The following is a 20,626-nucleotide window of genomic DNA, read 5'->3' on the forward strand; positions in this document are numbered from 1 at the left end:
TGCCATACCTCCATGTTGTATCATAAGCCTTCTCAATGTCAAAAAATAGTGATGCAAAATGTTGTTGTTTGAGAAAGGCTTCTCTGATTTATGTTTCAAGTTGAATCAGGTGGTCCATGGTGAAGTTCTGTCATCAAAACCCACACTGAGCAGGGGAGAGGAGGTCTTACAGAGACAGCTCATCAAAACAATTGGACAGTAGTTTGAAGGAATCTTGGGGTCCTTCCCAGTTTTAAAGAAAGGCAGGAAAATAGCCTGTTGCCAGGCATCAGGGAAAACATTCTCCTGCTAGATCCAGTTAAAAACAATCAGAAGAATTGCAAGAGAAGCAGGAAATATATGGCACAGCATTTCGTAGTGTACATCATCAGGTCCGACCAAAGTACTGCTAGACCAATGAAGGGCCAGTTTGAGTTCCACCAGTTTAAGGGATGATTATAGTCATAGAGACAATCAGCTCAATAGGAAAGAGGTGATCACTCTGTCTGAGTCTTGATGGCTGAGAAGGTGGAGGATGAAGCAGAAGTGCTAGATACCCAGTGAAAGCTTTCACCTACAGTACCAGCAATGTTCAGGGCATCAGCTACTTCCTGGCCATCAGAGAGCAAGATTGAGAGAGAGACAGAATTATACTGCCCACTGACCTTTCAAATCTTGTCCCATATGACTTTGGAACTGGTGGTAGAAGATATGATGGTTGTGAACTTAATCCAAGAGTCCTTCTGCCTTTAATGCCTTACCCACAGAAAATGTGCATGAGCCTGTTGAAAAAGCAATGTAGTGCAAGAGTGTGGGATACCTATGAAAAGTATCCCAGGCCAATGTTTGAGCCTTCTGTGCCATGTGGCAGGCAGGATTCCATCATGGACGAGGATATTGTGGAAAACATGTTGAGGTTTTAGGAATACATTGAGCAGCTGCCTATATAATACAGTCAGTTACTCCTGCCAGACAGTCCACTGATGGCTTACAGATGATGGCAGGATCAAGTTCTGTGAGAGCAGTGAATGAGAGCCATTTTGCTTGATCCAGCTTCCACCAGAGCACGTGGGTTGGGTGGCACTGACCACGGCCAGTCTCTCTCAAAATTATATGAAAATGATCACTGCCTTGTGGGTTATTGTCAAGTCTTGATGTTGTTAGGGATATTGCCAAGAATAAATTTTGGGAATGAGTTCCTAAGCAGGTCACTAGGATTGAATGCTGGGTGTAGATCAAGATGTAGGGATAAGCAAGTAAGGCTGGTTGGACTTGCAGGCTAATTTTAACAGGAAGATAAATTTGTTTCGAATGGAGAGCTTACATTTAAACAAGGCAGGGACTACCATGTTAACAAGGGCTGTTAACTCAGCTGTAGTGGCTGATTTAAACTAGGACTAGACAAAAGTGAGAACTATGACATTAATATAATAAATTAAGAAATAAAACTGACAGGAAAATATTTACAACAGTCATAAAATGTGAAAATATTTTAAAATCAGTATTTAATTGTCACTATTAAATACTAAGAGTAAAAATGAAAGTGTATTTCTAATAATACTTACTGACAGCTATTCCTTGAACTTCAGGTTTTGAACTCTGCCCATCAAAGTATTAGTCTTGCTTGCTCCAGTTTTTATAGCCCACTTAAATGGCTCTTGGTGATATTTGTCTTGTGATATTCTCCACTTATGTCAATGTGCCCTTATCCTGAAACTGTATATAAACACCTCACTCAGATAATGTAATCACTTTTTCAAGACTTACACCATCCCAACCACCAATACCAGCTCTTAGTAGAGGAGTAGGGCAGAAGTGTGTCAGCAGAGGTAGGTATTATTGGAAATACATTTTCAATTTAGGAAAACCTTAACTTCCAAAATACACCTCTGCTGAAACTGACAGTTAAAATCCTACAATGAGATAATGAAGGGGCCAGTGAGGGCAGTATGTTTATACATAAAACATCAGCATAGATCATGGGTGTACCAAGATAAAATCAGTATTCAAATGGGGGAACCACACTAAATTCAGAATATGTATGCTCATTACCCAGAACTTAAGTCCAGAAGAAAGAATGAAATAGTACATGAATGGTCATCACAAGAGGCCAGTCCTATCCAGATAACTAAGGCTCCACTACTTGGGGTTGCAATTAAGGGGTCATAATACATATATCCCAAGTTGGTGACTAAAGCAGTTGGACTTAAACATGAGATTAAAAGATTATAAAATGCATCCAAACCTGCAGCCATAGAGTGATGTGCTCTGCACCATTGGAAACCCAACAAGAAAGTAAACAACACTTAAGTGGACAAACCTCTTCCTTCACCAGAGGTTTAAAAGTCAACACCTAAGGATTGGAATGATAAGAGTGCATAGGCTATTCTCAACCATGGGAATGGAACTATTCTAGTCTGGAATTATGAACATGCATTCTCACTTCTCAGCTGCCTCTGGAACTGTGGAGAACACATGAAGCCATCATGCTCAACCAAGTGATGGAATCATTCTGTATTAGAAATTATGAGGAAACAGCAAACCTCTGTACGTTGAGCATCAAATCTGACTTAGTACTACAAGTAGGCTACCACAAAGGCTGGTGTAGCTCTTACCTACAACTAGGTAAAACATCTAGAGACCTGAGTAGAAAGGCACAGATCTTCACCCTCTTCTCCAGAAGTGGAAGACCTTTGTCCACCTTATGGAACATCTCATTTCTATAGAGTCTGTTGCAACTGTAAGTAATAACAGTGAGATAACTGCTACTAGTGCAGAAGTGTAAGGAGAAAACAATACCTACCTGGGCAACACTTGCTACAGAGTAGGATCTAGTGAAAAGGAGATAAGGGACCTTGGAAAAACAAAAGCAGCAGAATTGAAAAGATAAAGAAAATACCTACTCCTCATTATAATTAAATACATGTGGTTAACATACCAAGTCACAAAAACCATCAGAAGAAGAAAGTACCAGTTTTTCTAAATAATAGAATAGAAAATTATGAGAAGTCCACATACCAGTTTGCATGACATTGTTCAGCAGACAATTCAAATGAGCACAAAGGAAAGAGAAATATGACAAATCTGATGAGATGCAACTTGCAGCATATTCCTCCCCTGTAAAAACAGACCAGGATATACAACATGGATCAATTTGGGAAGCTGTTTCATCAAGGTAATAGGGGATAAATCATGGGAATATAAGGATCCCAATGAATAAAAAAACCGATTCCTAGCAACATGAATGGAGCTAGTGTGAGTCACATAACATTCAAAGGCTTTGACAAAGTATAACAAATGAATGGGGTCTGAGTAGCCCATAAGTGAATTGATAAGAAAGATTTATCCCCTTCACTGGCTGCCAGTCTTAAGTTGGAAGGATCTATTCAAATAAAGCAGAATATAGATAGAATGATAAAGGCACCAGTGCACATGCTGTGCAAACAAGTCATATGTACAATATTCACTTACCAGCAACAATAAAATATACACTTTAAAAGGGTGATGACTCTTTCATAGTTGCAAATTCCCAAACTGTTACACATGTGATACAAGGAAGAAGAAATGGAAGAGACGTGTGCAAGGAGGTTATGCAGATGGTTATCTAGGGATCAGAAATTCAGATGCTCTGATAAGAGTATACACCATATATCAAAGTAAAGAAGAATGATGTTGCTTTCAAGAGATTGTTGCATACCATCAGGGTTCAAAATCATTTACTTATTTACTCACAGTCAACGAGACATCATGTGAAATGTATCAAAATACATGCTACCAGAGAAGTCATTTTGACAATGAACATCTTCAGACACAGCACTCACTGAAACAGAAGTCACTCGATTCCCTTCCGAGAGATCTTTTTTGTTTCATGCTGCAGATGTGTAAACTCTTGAATCCCATGTAGCTTTGGGAGTATCAAAAAGGTTTCTTTGAAGACATTGTATTTCAGGCTTAGAAAAATTTCATGGAAAAGTTACATTTAGCAATGCCATTTTAATGAAGCCCTCATTCTCCTTAAGGACAAAGTCTGATCTCTGGGTGGAAAAGAATTAAGAACATTTGGACTTCCATCCAAACCAGAGAACATGCACACACCTTTGTTCAAGAAATACTGAGAGAAATCTCCAACAACAATCCATCAACAAAAAATGAGCCTTGCACAATCCCTGACCAAAGAGAATATCACAGGATTCTTCAAACTACTGAGTCAAAGTAAGGAAGATTCTTCTTTATTCATGCTTTGAAGGAACAGGAAACACATTCTTCATGAACCTACTTCTTACAAAAGTGATACAAGATAAAATGATTGCTCTTGCAGAAGTCATTCCAGGAATAGCAACTGCATTGCTTCACTCATCTTTCAAGTTTCCACTAAATATAATACATACAGACCAAGTGGTATGTAATATTTCCAAGGGCTCTATAGTTGTGGCAGTCCTTCAACAACGTCAGATAATTGTGTGGGATGAATATATAAGGTCCCATAAAGCTGTATCTGAAACATTAGACAAAATGCTTCAAAACATCTGCAACAGCAAAATAGTCATGGGAAATGTCAACTTTATCATAGAAGAGAATAAAAGTGGATGATAATCAGTCTGATGGCATTTTTGCTCAAAGGCTTCTTGATACTGGTTAAAATAAGTGGTAAGCTCAATGAATAAAATCAAAAACAAACTTTAAAAAAAAAATATCAGTATTACCATGAACAAAGCTGGTTATGCAAGGAGCCATCCTTGCTTCAAAAATGATGTTGTAGACAAATTAAATGAAAAGCTGCTGCAACAGATATCTGGAGATTCAAGATGACACTGTTCTGGAAACATATCAGGCTATGCATTATCCTATTGAGTTTCTTAATTCCTATAGCCACATGAAAAAAGATTCTCCCATTAAGCTAATACAAAACCTAGACTCACCTTAGCTGTGCAGTATTACAAGACAAATAGTGAAAACAATGTTATCACATCTACTTGAAGCTAAGATTATTACCTGGAACAACAAAGGAGAAAATGTTTCCATCCCACATAGCCCATTAATTCCAAATAATCTCCCATTTGAGTTCAAATGCTTGCAGTTTACAGTCAATTTAAGCTTTCCAAGGTCAAACAACAAAACACAGGAAATATCTATGAAAGCAGTGGAACTTAAACTAATGTTGCCATGTTTCACACATAGACAGCTCTATGTTGGATGCTCATGAGTGGGGAGCAATAATGGCATATTTATCTTTACTAGTGATGAAAAAAAACAAAAAACATCATTCATGAGGATGCCCTGATTTAAAACTGGTTCATAGTTTATTTCAAAAATTAAACCTAAAGTGTTTTTTTTTTTCCAGAAATTCACAAAATATTTTTTACCTATCCAAACAAGGAATGAGGAAACAGAATAGTTTTTTTCAAAAACCTGGGCAACACTTGGTTATGCTACTAATAATTTACATAAAATTATACAAAGAAACGAGTATGATAAAGAAAAAATTAAAATCCAAATTTAGTTTTAAAAAACAAATTCTGGCAACTTTAATAATATAATAATGGAAGGTTTAAAACATTATACATTTTGAAACAATTAATGATAAGGAACAAATGGATAAGTATGTGGATATTATAAATATCAGCTTTAGCAATGTTATTTATGAAAGTATTGTTAACTATATTCCAAAAAACAAAAATCGACTTTTACTGAAGAAAGTAAATGTATAACAACAAAAAAAAGAAAATTAAAAAGGTTATACAAGAAAAGGACAAATAATTATTACAAAATACAAAAATTAATGAAAAATATGATTGAAAACTAAAAAATTAAAGATTTTGTTGCATTTTTCAGAGATCTAGATAATGAACAAGAAAATCAATTATTTTATAAATGGAAATAAAATTGAAATGTATTTATTCTGATTTAATTTTTAATAATGAAGTTGCAAAGACTGAGGAAGACAAAGCTAAAGTTTCTAAAACAAGCATCATGTGTAATACGATTAAAGGTAATGATTTTAATAATAGATGGTCCGAGTGTTTTAACCACAGAATAAACAATGAAAGAACATTAAGAGAACATTTTTCCCATTAATATTAATGCAGTTCTAAATAATGAAACAAGTTTTAACCCATTAGATTTTTAACTATGAAAACATAAAGATATTAATGCATTTTTTAAAACTTTAAAAACTACTAATAAAATCACATCTCCTGGTCAAGATGATATCCAAAGTATCATGGCTAAAAATTTTGGTGAAGTAGTTGTTAATAAATTAATAAATACTTTTAATCTTTCACTGAAATCTGATTATATTAATGTAAAATGGAAAAATATCACTTTCATGATTCCAAAACCAAACAGGATTAAAAGTGATCCAAATAATTTTAAGACCTATAACTTTGACAAGGTGTTTATTTAAAATTTTTGTGAGAATAATTAATAACAAAAGAAAAGTGAAACCTAACCAAGTATCAAACTTGTTCTATAAAAAATCAATTGACATCAGCAGAGCTTGTCAGTAGTGGTGTATGCAATTGCTGATTATACTGACGTTTAGTAATTTGTCGTAGGTTGACCAAGTTCTTGACAATCATTTCCCTAATCAATTTTAAATGAAAGTTTAATAAAAATGAATATTTATTAATGATACCAGCACTCTAAGCAAATGCTGCAAATTAAGAATAATTTAGTTCAAACCCACTTATGACTAGCTGATATAATGGTCAATATCAGAAGATGATGTTGGCTGTAAAATTTTGCTGTGCTAAGGGATTTCCCAAGAGGATAACTCATGATGTAGTATGAAAGACACCTATATTTGTTTCAAAATGGTGGAAGCTGTTATAAAATTTATGACACTGTGTGCTCATTTACAAGATCATGAGCTTTTCATCACCTTTAAGAAAAATGAAGAAAATGTTTGAGTAAAGTTACCAGAGAGTGCTCCACTATGAGCAAGGCTATTTGTAAGTTTTGTTGAGAATTGTATACATACAATAATTAGTTTACATTGTAAGTTCATAACACACATTACATTGATCTCCCAGTCAATATTGGCTGCACAGACCACAAACTGACTTAAGTTTAGAATGGTTAAGAAGTTTAATATAATTTTCAGAAAAAGAATTCTAAATCACAATGCATCAAAATTAAATTTACAAAAAAATTTAGTTGCTAAAAATTTTTCTTCATGGTGTCAAAACTAAATAAATATTTCTGATAGCAATAGACCTGTTTCGATAAATATAAACATACTGATATGCCAATTTGCCAACTATGTCACATCTTAAACATTCTCTCTCAGTAGTTTCTTGTGTTTTACTGCAAATACCACCAATCTGTTTCATCACTTAGAACATAACCATAAAGAATTAAATATGGACTCCCATCAGTTAACTGCATCTGGAATTAAACGGTCTCAGTAAAACACAACAAAACAACAACATAGAGCAAGAAACAAGAAACTGATGATAAGAGCCTGTGTCCTTTACATCTACTGGGTAGTCATGCAGTCAAAAAGCTGTTGAAATTACTTGATGCATGGTACACTCCTCCTGGAAGGAAAGCATTAGTAACAATGTTTGAGAAAAAAACCAAAGTGATCATGAACAATTTGAGACATGCATTGTCTCCTGTGTAGAACACTGCCATGATACACAATGCTTCATGTTTAGTTAATACTTCAGAAGATGGGCTGACAAGTCCAAGTGTGAAAATAGTGGTGAAGAACTAGCAGTCTTCTAATATGAAAACAGTTCACGATCACACTTTCCACTAACATGTCACTGTTCCTGAAGTAGAGAGCATCAAAAGAGGTGAATGAGATAAACAAATTCGCAAAACAGTATATGGAAGCCCATGCCTCAATTAAATCTGGCAAGTCAGAGAATAACTATACAAAGTTGAAACCAAAGGTGGCTGACCAGAAGTAGGATACTACAAAAAGTGACAAGAACTTAACAGACAAGAGAGGAAAAATGATCTGTACTTGTTAGAAATTAGGGCACATTGTGAGAGAGTACAAGTCTGTCACCAACAAGTAATAACAGAAGTGTCAACATAAAGTAGCTGTAGCTACCTGCACATGTAGTGCTGATAAAAATGAGTGACAAATGCCATGGATGCTGCTACCAGAATAAACAGAATAGAGACAACTTGTGAGATTTGCAAAAAGAAGGAAGTCTATCACTGTGAATAAATAAAGTATGATTGATGGTTAGCTCAAGTTAGTAAACAGGTCAACAGTTCCAATGGTGATCAGAGCATGTAACAAACATCAAGGTGTCAACACACCACACCAACATGTAAAAGCTATTATCAGGGACAAGAAAATGAAAGTTCTAAAAGACACTGGGTGAAGCAGTGAGGGTTAGTCTAGTATCTGATGATTAGATGACTAGTAAGGTAAGTCTGTGCACTGATTGCTGGGAAAGTGCAGAAGTTTCCAATAAAATGAAAACATTCATATATATAACTTGGTGAATGGCAGTATACCAGGCAGTATAAGTTTGAAGGAATCAGACTAAGAGTTTAAGGAAAGAAACACAAGCAAGAAATCAAACCCTTGCAAGTTTCAAAAGGTGATATCCAAAATATAGATCTATGGAAATTTAAGAAAGCACAAAAGGAAGAACATTTACTGCAGAAACTTTGGAATACTTCCTGGGAGAAAGTCAAGCTTAAGATGATAGAGATAGGGACTTACAGAACAGAAGGGAGTGCTGTACTAGATCTTTGAAGGTAGTTATACTGGAGAATTTAAACAGATCAAAGTCCAAACAAAATATTGGACTCATATGATCAAGTTGGCTCACTAGTCTATCATGAAAAGATACCTAGAAGCAAGTAATATGGCAGACAAAATAACCAGCAACTTACATTGGCCAGGGGTCACTGGAAATGTTACCACATTTTGCAGATTATCTGACTCCTGCAAAAGGAAAACACCCAGAAAGAAGAAAGCCAAGGTGCTACTGGATAAGATGTCTCTTCTAGAAGAGCCACTAGGCAGTGAACTTGACTGGAACATTAGCTCCTGTATTTTACAATAGCAACAGGCATGCACCAAGATTAGTCAACTATGTAACACACCATCCAGAAGCCATAGCACTGCCAAAGATAGAGACAGAAAAACTAATAGAATTCTAGGAGTTCTGCAGAGTATGTTTTCCAAAGGAACCAAGTTTACTTCAGAAATTATGCAAGAGGTGTGCAGACTAATTACTACAAGGCAGCTCTTTACAACCCTATACAATCTCAGATATAACTGATTTTGTGAGATAGTCAATTCAGTCTTAAAGAGCATGTCAAAGAAGATATGTCAGAAGAGATCACATGACTGAAACAAGTACCTGCAGGCAGTATTAATCACCTACCAAGAAGTTCCAAAAGTAATAAATACAAGATTCTCAATCATTCAGTTACCACATGGAAGAGAAATACAAGGTCTGATGTAGATATTAAAAGAACTATGGATAGAAGAAGAGTAAGAAATTATGAACATGTACCAGTAGGTGTCTGACATAAAACCTGACTGGAGGAGACCTGCCAACTTTCTCAAGGTAAACAGAAACATTTCTATGAGAAAAATGTCAATGGTCATTGTTTCAAAGTTTGACACAAGGTGTTGGTTCTGCTACCAACAGAAAACAATCAACTCACCCTTTAGTGGAAAGGGCCTTTTGGTGTTTGGAAATGGTCAACAGAATGAACTATATAGAGAAAGTGGACAGGAAGACCAAGATCTACTATGCTAATATGTTGAAGATGTACTCTGAGAGGGAAGAAAGGCTAATGGTTTCAGCTATTGAGAGACAGGATGTTGCCAGTGTGGCTGTTATAGATGCAAAATAAGAAGATGTTGACTTTGTCACATAATATGAAGAACCCTTAGACTGAAGACAATTGGGTAGAAATGAAATGCACAAAGATATCAACATCAATAAAAAACTGACTGACTAGCAGAGGACAGAGCTATAAGATCAATTATGTCAGTATGCAGATGTCTTCACATACAGACTAGGCAAGACAAACCTTGTCCAATACAGAATTGAAACTATGACCAAGGATCTAGTTAAGATGAATCCTTAAGAGATGCAAGAACAACAAGGGAACTGCATATGCTAGTGCAAACTATTTAAGAAAGTTGTATAGGAATGGAAAACAGTCTTTGCATATAGCATAAAGATATATTGTAAATATTTTTCTTAAAGAGGGGCTTGTTGTTAGATGTACAGGACTGTTTAATTTCAATTCAATACAAGAATATAATTTAGAAAGTTATACAGTGCAAGTGCTATATTTAATATTTTTAGAAATTATAACTTACCACAGGTTTGCTTAACATGATTGTTTACAAATCATTTGTTGTGTAGTTCAGTGATTGTGCATTGATGTTATGTTATTCGAACCTTCTCAGTTTTTCTTGTTGTTTCACTAAGTAATGTTAGATCATAACATCTTGCAGTGTGAAGAAAATTTTATATATATAGCAAACAAAGTTATGTAGTTATTAAAAGTCAATTAATGAAAGTAAAAGTGAAGTTAAAGTATGTGTGTGTAAATTTCTCATAATGGTTGATTTCTAAACTGAGTTTCACAGTTTGTATTGTAATAACAGAAATAGAGAAGAAATATGTGTCTTCTTAAAGGATATACTAGAGTAATTGAACCTTAATGTATGGACTTTGATGGCTATGGATACAACTGTGATAACTAATAGTGTAAATTTTTGTACACATGTGACTTCTTTTGAAAAATTATTTTAATACAAGTGTATTGTGTGTTTTCAATTTATTCTTGAAATTTATCACCAACAAATCACAGACACCTACTGCATAAAAATCTGACCCATGTACATGAAACCTAATAAAGTGAAAACAATTTACCTATTTGAAGTCCACTTTACAATCAAACAGAAATATTTCAATACCTGGTAAATCCTACTTAACACAAACAGAAAAAATATAACTTTCTTCCCAGAGTACATAATACAAACTTCATATGTAATTTATCAGCTATCTTTTCTTCTTCTTCTCTTGTTTTTACATATCCAAAGTTTTGTTAATAATTAGTATAAATTTCCAGACAAATATTTAATGGCCAAAGAGTAACCTAAGCACAAGTTACTCCATAAATTGAGTATGAAATAGACAATTATTGATTTCATAATATTTTTTGTCCATGATATACAAAGATACATTCACATTTCATGAACAATAAATTCTTGAATACATCACAAAAAATATCATAATTTGGTTTTATTTGTATATTTGTTTTAAACTGTTTAAAGTAGGCATTATCACACACTTAAACTTTTGGTATTTTTCCACTGGTCTTTCAAGAAAGTTTTACATAGGCATATTTTTTGTCTTTTGAACCATACTACAAATTATTTAGCATAATTTCTTCTTCTAAACACAAAGGGAAATGTCAAGCATATGACTATCAACCAAATAATAAAAAAGCCCCTTGGGCAATCAAGTTTAAACTAATTTCTCTAAACATTCACACCAAACACTGAAATCAAACATTTAAATATTTTGACTGAATACTAATAATCCTGTGTTGTGTGTGTGTAAACTACACAAGTATGCTCCCTGATGAAAATATTAAAAAACCCAAACTAATAACTTGTTATCATCTGCCCTGATTACAGTTTAGTCATAACAGAGAAATTTTCAACTAATACCTGGAAAGCATTTACTTCCATCTTTGACTATTCCTTAGCATTAACTGATTACCTATAAGCAGCAATTACCATTACAAGATAATGATGCAATTACGATTACGTTATTAATGTCACAAAAATTATTTCCTAATTAGACAACTCTGAAAAGGTGGCTACAAGCAGTTGAAATGAGAATGACATGAGATCGTGGACAGATCATGTAATAAATGGGGAGGTAATGAAAAGAGCAGAAACAGAGAAATATGACAATAACAATAAGACAACACCAGTTCCTGTGACATGTAATGAGTAAAGACAAGTTACAAGATTTAGAAGTAACAGGATAAAACTGAATGGAAACAAAGACAGAAAAACATCAAGACTGGCTAGCATGAGTAGTTACCCTACAGAAATGAATGTGAATGAAGCAGAAGTGCTGAGAGCAACAAAGGATAACAATCTGTGAAAGGTTATGATTGCTAACATTTTATGAGAATAGACATTTAGGTTTAAGATTAGTATAATTATCTAAGTAACCAAAGTATTTTGATTATGCTTATTGTTAAGCGCAAAGCAAAACAATGAGCTATCAGTGCTCTGCCCATCAGAAGTATTGGAATACAATTTTTAGTGTTATAATATTTTTTAATCATCCCATGTGAGAATAAACAATTAGTTGAATCTGATTAATAAGCATGATAATTTCATTAGCAATTTCCACTAACTGTCCAACTCACTATTCTTTGTATGGACAAGTACAGTTGACCATAATTGAATGTCTCTTGATAAAACTTCCCATAATTTCTCAGAGTGATTAGGATCACGGGACTTTGTGGAGAGGTTACACCATGAAAGATTGTATAATACTCAATGAGCAATCAGAAATTATTTTAGTTCTGTATCTTGTGGCATTATTCTCTCAGAAATAACCATCTCCAATTGGACTGTGGAGTACATCTTGTCAGCTAAGGTGATCAAATATATGAAACATTTAAAAAGACTAAGGGACTTACCAAGCAATTAATCCCTTAATATTACCTCACCTCCAAAACCTCTTACAGGATAGGTCCATGATTACATTGGATTGCCACTACACTACACCTACCATCACTGCAGAACAATTCATTTGACAAAGACATAAAAAAACATTTTTTGCAAAGTTAATCTCAAACAGCTCCAAAAAACAGTATTCTGGTTAAAGTCTATGTTGTCAAACCATTACCAAAATTATCTGTGAATACATACACAGTTGAATATTTATTAGCCAAAATAATCTTTTATATTTTCCTCCAATTCTTATTTTATAGCTTATTTTTTACATTACACTTTTCCTTTTTTGATGAGGTTTTTGAATTTACCTGTAATTTTTTGACACTACCATTACTGTAATTGAGACACCCACCAATCAAGTCCCAACAATAACATCCCAATCAAAGGTTTATAAATCTTTTGTCTTTCCCTTATAGTTCCAACTGATACTGATATATATATCAATTATATGAGCATCAGTTGGATAGTCTTATTTCTTTAAATATCTAACATGTAAATACCTACTCCGTATAAATATGGAGAATGACTTTTCTATATAGGTTTCTAATATTTGATCAGCATGTTCGTGTGTGTATTTGTCTACACACATTCATTAGAGAAGAAAAAATGCAACTTCATATATATATAAATTATGAATGTAACAGTTGTATTACATTAGTCTGTAACTTTGACTTCTAATTAAAGTCTCCACTACTAGTGCTCCAGATAATTTTTTTGTAAGAAGTAATCACCCTCTGAATTCTACCAGCACGAGTAATTTGAAATTTTTTTCCAAGTGCAGCAGTAACATTTTTTTAATAAAAAGTAATTTAAATAATTCCAAAGGTGAAATTTGGCACAGGATTAATTTAACAAATTAAACAAGATGTGATCATAATAAACATAAATAATGAACATTTTATTTTATTTCTAAACAAAATTTAATAATTAATGAGTGCAACATTAGAAACTGTGCACAAAGCTACAAAAATGCAACAATTAACTACTGTACTACCATTAAAGTGGCAGGAGCCATATTAGTTTTTTCCACAGCAGTAAAACATCTTTGCAGTAATTTTTAAGGGCAATAGTTGATAATTTCTGGTTTGGAATTATTCTGGTTCACCACCAATCTGGAGTACTGCACAACTATACCTCTCATTCCAGAATTCAACTTATCCAAAATTGTGTTGGTCATATATTATTTTCAATAACAAAAAGTTTAGGATATTGTTTTATTTTATAATTTTATTTCTTAAACACAAAAAATTATTTTAATAGTCTTCTTCTACAGCTACATCAGTATTACTACAACAGGAAATAGTAACAGGTTATATAAAATTGCAAATTGTAATTAGTATCTCATATATTTGAAATAACATACAAATGGGAAATGAGAGAATAATCCAAACAGCAATACAATTGTCCATTTCGGTGTTAGTTTCACTAAGCTCATGTACAACAATGAATATTTAACAGTTACTCACTAAAAACTGTTTATCTGCAGGAATATTAACACTCCTACGAAAAGTGGGGCCTAATAGGCCCCAGAGCAACTTGAAAGGTTATTAATATTAGGCTAATAATTTTGTATTTAAATGAAATTGCCATTTAAATCCATTAATGAATGGATTAACGAGATTCCCACTGTCCCTATCTACTATCTAGCAAAACCACAGCCAGGGGAACGGGCTTGGAGAAATCAGGACTAGAAACGTCTTTTCGTAGGAGTGTCAAATAAAGTATTTATCTAAAATGGTTTTGCAATCATTTGTAAGGATGGGTGTAATAGAAGCAGAATCATAAAATTATGATTACTGTGAAAGTATTTTCACTAATTTGAATGATATTTCAAGTAAAAACATATTTCTTAATTTGGACAAACAAAACTAAGCTCCCTGTTAGTCTACTACAAAACTTCAATGAAAACTCAAACACACTTCTAGCTGATAAACTCTTCTAACAGAACTTGCACCACTATAAGCAAATCAATAAGACCATACACACCCTGAGCTATACACTTGGAACTGTGTTTTGGTCATTGATGTACTTTGTTTTAATAATAACTTTGTATATTTTGTGTTGCAACAATTAAATCTGAATTGCACTAAGCTAATTTTTATAGCAATCAAAACAAAACACCATTTTCAAAAGTTATCTGAATGTAACATTATAATTAACAAAGATCAAAGACAGTAGTTACACATATTTATATATTATTTATTATTACACTTGTACCTTCATCTTATACTAGTTACAGTAACTGTAGCACTTACTTTTGTTTTAACAAAGCACTATTTATACCCTCTTCTATGAATTTCTAAAATCACTGCCACAGTGTTGGTCTGTTTTCTTTCTCTCCTCCTAAATCTAAATCAGCTGACAAAAAAACTTTATATTTCATTATACATTAATCACAGTGAACTTCATTTAGAGTACCATCACCACTCCACTTCAACTACTGATAATAATATTACTGTCATTATGCTTTTATTTCACAAACACCAGTTTGATATCATATTTCTTTTATGCAAGATCACAAATTTGTAACTCTTAACAAATTCTGTTTTAGAAATGAAACTACAGTGTAATAATTTGTGGACATTTTTAACCAAATGCTGAAATTGCAGCAGATTCAAAATGTACAGTTACAGAATGATTAGTTTTAAAAAAAAAAAGCAATCACTAACACAATAACCGTTTCATCTGTTTTATAATATAGAGTAAACACTAATTGTTTTAAAAACACATTTATTTACCTGTATTAACTGCCTTCAGCCTTTTGGTTTTTCATACATGTGCCTTGCAGTAACAGAAACAAAAGTACCCATCCTTGGGCCTGCTATAAAAACCCCCGTTAGCTCCTTACCATAAACACACCCTGTGTCAAGGCCTGTAGCATATGAATATAACTGTAGTAATCGACGTGCGTCATGACCAAAGTAAACATGTTCGGGTCCTGGCCACAGTGATCCCCAGGGTTCCCCTTCTTGGTTACTGTTGGTAGCCTGAATCCCCCCTTCCCAAAAATAATCTTTTATCACCAAATTTCTCATTGTCACCATATGTCTTGGATCTTGTCTTTTCATGGGTAAGCCTGGCACTAAGCCTGCGTGAACGACAATAACATTCAAACTAGGCAAGGTTATTGTGTAAGGTAAGTTTTGAAGATAATCAATATCCTCCTCGGAAAATTCGTTGATCCAAGCACTATGCTTTGTTAGGTCATGTTCTCCGCTAACCTTTTTGTGATAAAGTTCAAGAACAACTTCATCATGATTTCCCCGTACGCAAAGAGTACTATTAGCCTTATTTCTCAAGAGCCTAACTACTTCTAAACTCTTTGGCCCTTTGTTTACCAGGTCACCAACAAATATTTTAAGGCAATTATCCGTAGCAACATCGGCCTTTTCGAGAAGCTCAGTAAGTTCATCAAAACAGCCATGAACATCACCAATAACAAAAACTTCCTCAAACTTCTTGATGAAATTTTCAGAAACAATTTTGTGCAACACCGGAGGAAAACGCAATCCAAAAACATGTATAAAATGATTTCTAGTACTATTTCGAAACAGAGATAAAATAAAAGATACCAACGCTGCCATGTAATTAAATTAAATTAAACTCTTTCAGTCGCAAAGAACTGTTACACAACACTAAGTTTGTTAATAACGATACAATTTAGTTTTATCATACCAGACTTATCTCAATTTACCGGTCTCTCTTCCTCTGAATTTTAGCGGTTGTGTATTACTAAATTATTGAATCGATAGAATGGTGCTGACATCTATATTGTGAATAAGATAATTTGAAATAAATATATATATAACGTAGCAATAAAATTCCAGCAGCACCCACGTGTGCATAACTTTATCATTCTATACATTAACCAAAAAAATACTAAATGCTTTTACAAATTCCATTTATATACTTATATATTCACACAGACACGCCTTTTCTCTTCGAAAAGTAAATAAGAATAACTGAATACGGGATGTTAACTTTGACACAAATAAGAAATAAGCAGATTAATAATTGACTTAATAAATATAAGCGGGTTTTCTTGACACAAAATTGCGATTCAATATTAGATGGCACAAAGCGAAATGATGCTCGAGAATTCAGCTAGTACCGTGTTTTTGGGTCGGCATGGCTGAGTAGTTAGTGCATTCGACTCGCAGTCTGAGGTTTGCGGGTTCAGATCCCCGTCCTACCAAGCATGCTTGCCCTTTCAGCTATGGGGCATTATAATGTTTCAGACAATCCCTCTATTTGTTGGTAAAAGCGTAGTATAAGAGTTGGCGGTAGCTGGTGCTGACCAGCTAGTATCTTCTTTCTGGTCTTTCACTGCTAAATTAGGGACGGCTTTCGTGTACATTTGGGCAAAATTTTTAAGAAACAAAAACAAAATCTGTTTCATCCTTATCGTAGATAATTTCGAAAATTCAACTTCACGAAAATACGTTAATAGAAATTGTAGCAACTCCCTAAAGCAATATAATTTATACTTCTAATAGTATATATAGTTTGGTCCAAAAAGGAGCTACTGTTATTTCAATTAAAAAAAATGATTTTACTCATTCATTTCCACATTTCAAATTCATTAAAATGTTGTGACGGAGATTTTAAATGACTAGGAATCATAGTTTCACGAAGTGGCAATAGAGAACGTATTGCTAGATGAGGGGTAAGACAATGAAGTTACCTATGATCAGCGCGCTGACAGTTAGCAAGCAGTCCACTACAGAGTGAGGTAGGAAACGTGTTTCAACAAGCGATTATGTCAGCAACTGCATAGTTTTCCTTTTAATAGCAATCAAAGCCTTAAAATTAATTAATAATTTGACTTGCATAAAGATCGTTTTACAATTATCAGTACTGAAAAGTTTTTAATCTCTATCACAATTACAGTTTTGTCTTGTAAGTAAAACTAACATTAACTCTGCTATTTTAATCTCTAGTTCTCATCATCATGGCCATTGTGATAGTTTTCTTCTTATATATTTAATTGTACTATGTACATTTGACAAAAGCAAATACTGAAATTATCAGCAGATAATATTAGTATAGTTCCATAAAACTTAATACAGATTTTATCTTGTCTTAGTTGTTATTTACTTTATTATTTATATATTTAAGTATATATATACTACAAAGTTTCTCATAATTATCACTTTTACTGTTCCATTTCTATTTCTTATTACTGTTTAATTTTCAAACTGAATAACACTTTTAAAAGGATAACTATTAAACTTTCTAAGTAATATACAATAATTTTAATTTCATATTTAGCTCTACAAGTTGCTTGTTTGTTTGTTTTTGAATTTCGCGCAAAGCTACACGAGGGCTATCTGCGCTAGCCGTCCCTAATTAGGCAGTGTAAGACTAGAGGGAAGGCAACTATTCATCACCACCCACCGCCAACTCTTGAGCTACTCTTTTACCAACGAATAGTGGGATTGACCGTCACATTATAACGCCCCCACGGCTGAAAGGGCAAGCATGTATGGTGCGAAAGGGATTCGAACCCGCGACCCTCAGATTACGAGTCGAACGCCTTAACCCACCTGGCCATGCCGGGCTCTATAAGTTGCATTGCTCTACTAATATGTGATTGTAAAGAATCTTTGTAAATGTATAACATTACTATTGTAGAAAATTATGATTTTTATCTTTCTGTAAAATGTTTCAAAAATCATTCTCTGCAACTTTGTTTCTTACTGATTTGGAATTTTAGCATTATATATAACCGATATACGGTTTATTTAAAACAGGCTAAAAACTCAATAAACTCCGAATCTAGAAAGATGGTAAATTATCATAAAGTATTGTGCAGCACTCTTTATAAGTAATATTTATTCCATTTTTCTCTGTAACTTTCAATTCGAGAAACGAATATTTTACTATATTCTAAACGACAGATAGCTCTCATTCATGCAAACTCCAAACTGTGTGAACTCTTCCAATCTTATTGACACATTTGATTTCACTCATCAAATTTGACGACATATAAAAGCACGTGACCTCTAATGTTGTTGAGTCACCATAGTTGACTAAATGGTTACAATACAATGCGGATATAAAACTGAAATACGACATTTAAAATAGATCATACATTTGCTATATTACATTGTTCTAATTTAAATTTAAATTGTTTAAACTATACATAAATTCAGAATAGTAGATTATGGTTTTACTTTATTAGTAGTAAACTTTACAACAGTTTAAATATTGCTTGATAAAAACGTCACTTTATACACGTTATAACATTTAATCTTATCAGTTCACCAAAGCATCAAATACATTTTTCACATTACATTCACGAACAACGTTTATAACCTGAAAATGTTTGTGTACAGTTTTTGTAATTTGCGAAGTTCAATAACAAATACGTAATATTTAGATGAAACAGACTGAATGAATGGTAATTGCCTGTTGTAGAAACATAAATGTAGAGGCCGATATTTCGAAAGTGTTCTACCTTTCTGTCAAAGAAATACTATAAGATTTGCTATGTCGAGTTGAAAATTATAATGTGCTCTACCATACAAGTTTAAACAAAAATTTGTGAATAATTGATGTTATCAATAAAAAAAAAACGTTTATGACAAAATACCTCAATTTTGTTGTTTCTCACAATAAAAGTGTGACCCTCAAGAAATGACACATCTGTTCTTTCACATTTTATAAAACCATTATATTTACTGTACGATGTCTATCATTACAGAATATAACAAATATAAAACTGTGTTATGACCACTATACTTTAACTTCAATAGCGATTACTGCAAGTTACTGCTTTTTTTTCACTTTACACAGTGATATAAAACACTAAATATGTATTCATGATATTCTATTTCTAAAAATCTGCATAAGCACGTTTAATATGTACATTTATTGTATATTTTCTACTCAGACTCTTTAAACAAATTTCTCACGTTTTTAACAAATCTATTTAACCATCATTAGTTTACAAATGGCCCAGCATGGCTAGGTGGGGTAAGGCGTTTGACTTGTAATCTGAGAGTCTCAGGTTCGAATCCCCCGTCACACCAAACATGCTCGCCCTTTCAACCGTGGGGACTTTATAATGTAACGGTAAATCCTACTATTCGTTGGTAAAAGAGTAGCTCAAGAGTTGGCGGTGGGTGGTGATGACTAGCTGCCTTCCCTCTTGTCTTACACTGTTAAATTAGGGACGGCTAGTGTAGATAGCCTTCGAGTAGCTTTGTGCGAAATTCAAAAATCAAACATAATTCACAAATATAGTTGTCAGTCTTTAAGATCAACAATATTAAACTTATTTTTCATCCACTTAATTTATAAGATACTGTAGAAAATATAATTTTTCACGTATTTTATATTTTAAAAAAGATGAATACTTTACTTACATATTATGAATTAGAAACTATGATAACGTATATCTCTTATTCTCCTTCGTCAGTGGCAGATTTAGAGAGAGTTTAGACTTTCCTTTCTTCTTTAAAAAACCTATGGAAATATAGGCAAAGAGAAATCGAAAGATTAACTCACAATGAGTTTGTGAGACACCGGCGTTATTGATATATGTGTCAAACGTGATGCTGTGTTTTTTACAGTATTCTTAAAAATAAGGCAACAGGTAGTTGTAAATTTATAGTTCAAATTTCTCACAAAATAAGCCAGATGTGCAGGTAATAGTTAAATGTTAATTCTCTCTCCCATCCCCACCATCGGGAAGGAAGAAAGAAGTAGTAGGTCACCTTATATGACCTTAATGCAACTAAAAAAAAAAAAAAGCCGTATGCGTCTTGGCCAGTGGAATTCCTCTATCTTTCCTTGAGATTTACACATCTCTTGTGATCCACCCTAGCTAGTGTATTACTGCACACAGCCTGCTTCTAACAGTCGGTATCAGTATTTGTATTCATTCGTATTTACTGATTGTATTGATAGTATACAGTAAGTAGATTGCAAATCATGTAA

General features: G+C 33.5%; 1 protein-coding gene across 6 annotated transcripts in view; it reads right to left on the reverse strand.

Annotated features, from left to right (window-relative positions):
- The window catches only part of LOC143237063 (bis(5'-nucleosyl)-tetraphosphatase PrpE [asymmetrical]-like), a 36,847-nt gene extending 20,414 nt beyond the window's left edge, over positions 1–16,433 (reverse strand). For 2 of the 6 annotated variants that reach the window (XR_013019856.1, XR_013019857.1), the window contains exons 1-3: positions 15,421–16,430; positions 14,938–15,040; positions 1,545–1,695 (exon numbers count right to left, since the gene is read on the reverse strand). Coding sequence is in view for 2 of the 6 variants with exons in the window: in XM_076475896.1 (XP_076332011.1) it covers positions 15,436–16,266 (831 nt within the window). In the remaining 4 variants the exon portion in view is untranslated. Of the gene's footprint in view, positions 1–1,544; positions 1,696–13,559; positions 15,053–15,420 lie in introns of those variants that run through there. The other 4 variants (XR_013019859.1, XR_013019858.1, XM_076475896.1 and 1 more) reach the window with 3 other exon arrangements.
- Positions 16,434–20,626: the final 4,193 nt, after the last annotated feature.

Source organism: Tachypleus tridentatus, chromosome 13 (assembly GCF_004210375.1).
Source record: "Tachypleus tridentatus isolate NWPU-2018 chromosome 13, ASM421037v1, whole genome shotgun sequence".
Taxonomy (NCBI): Eukaryota; Metazoa; Arthropoda; class Merostomata; order Xiphosura; family Limulidae; genus Tachypleus; species Tachypleus tridentatus.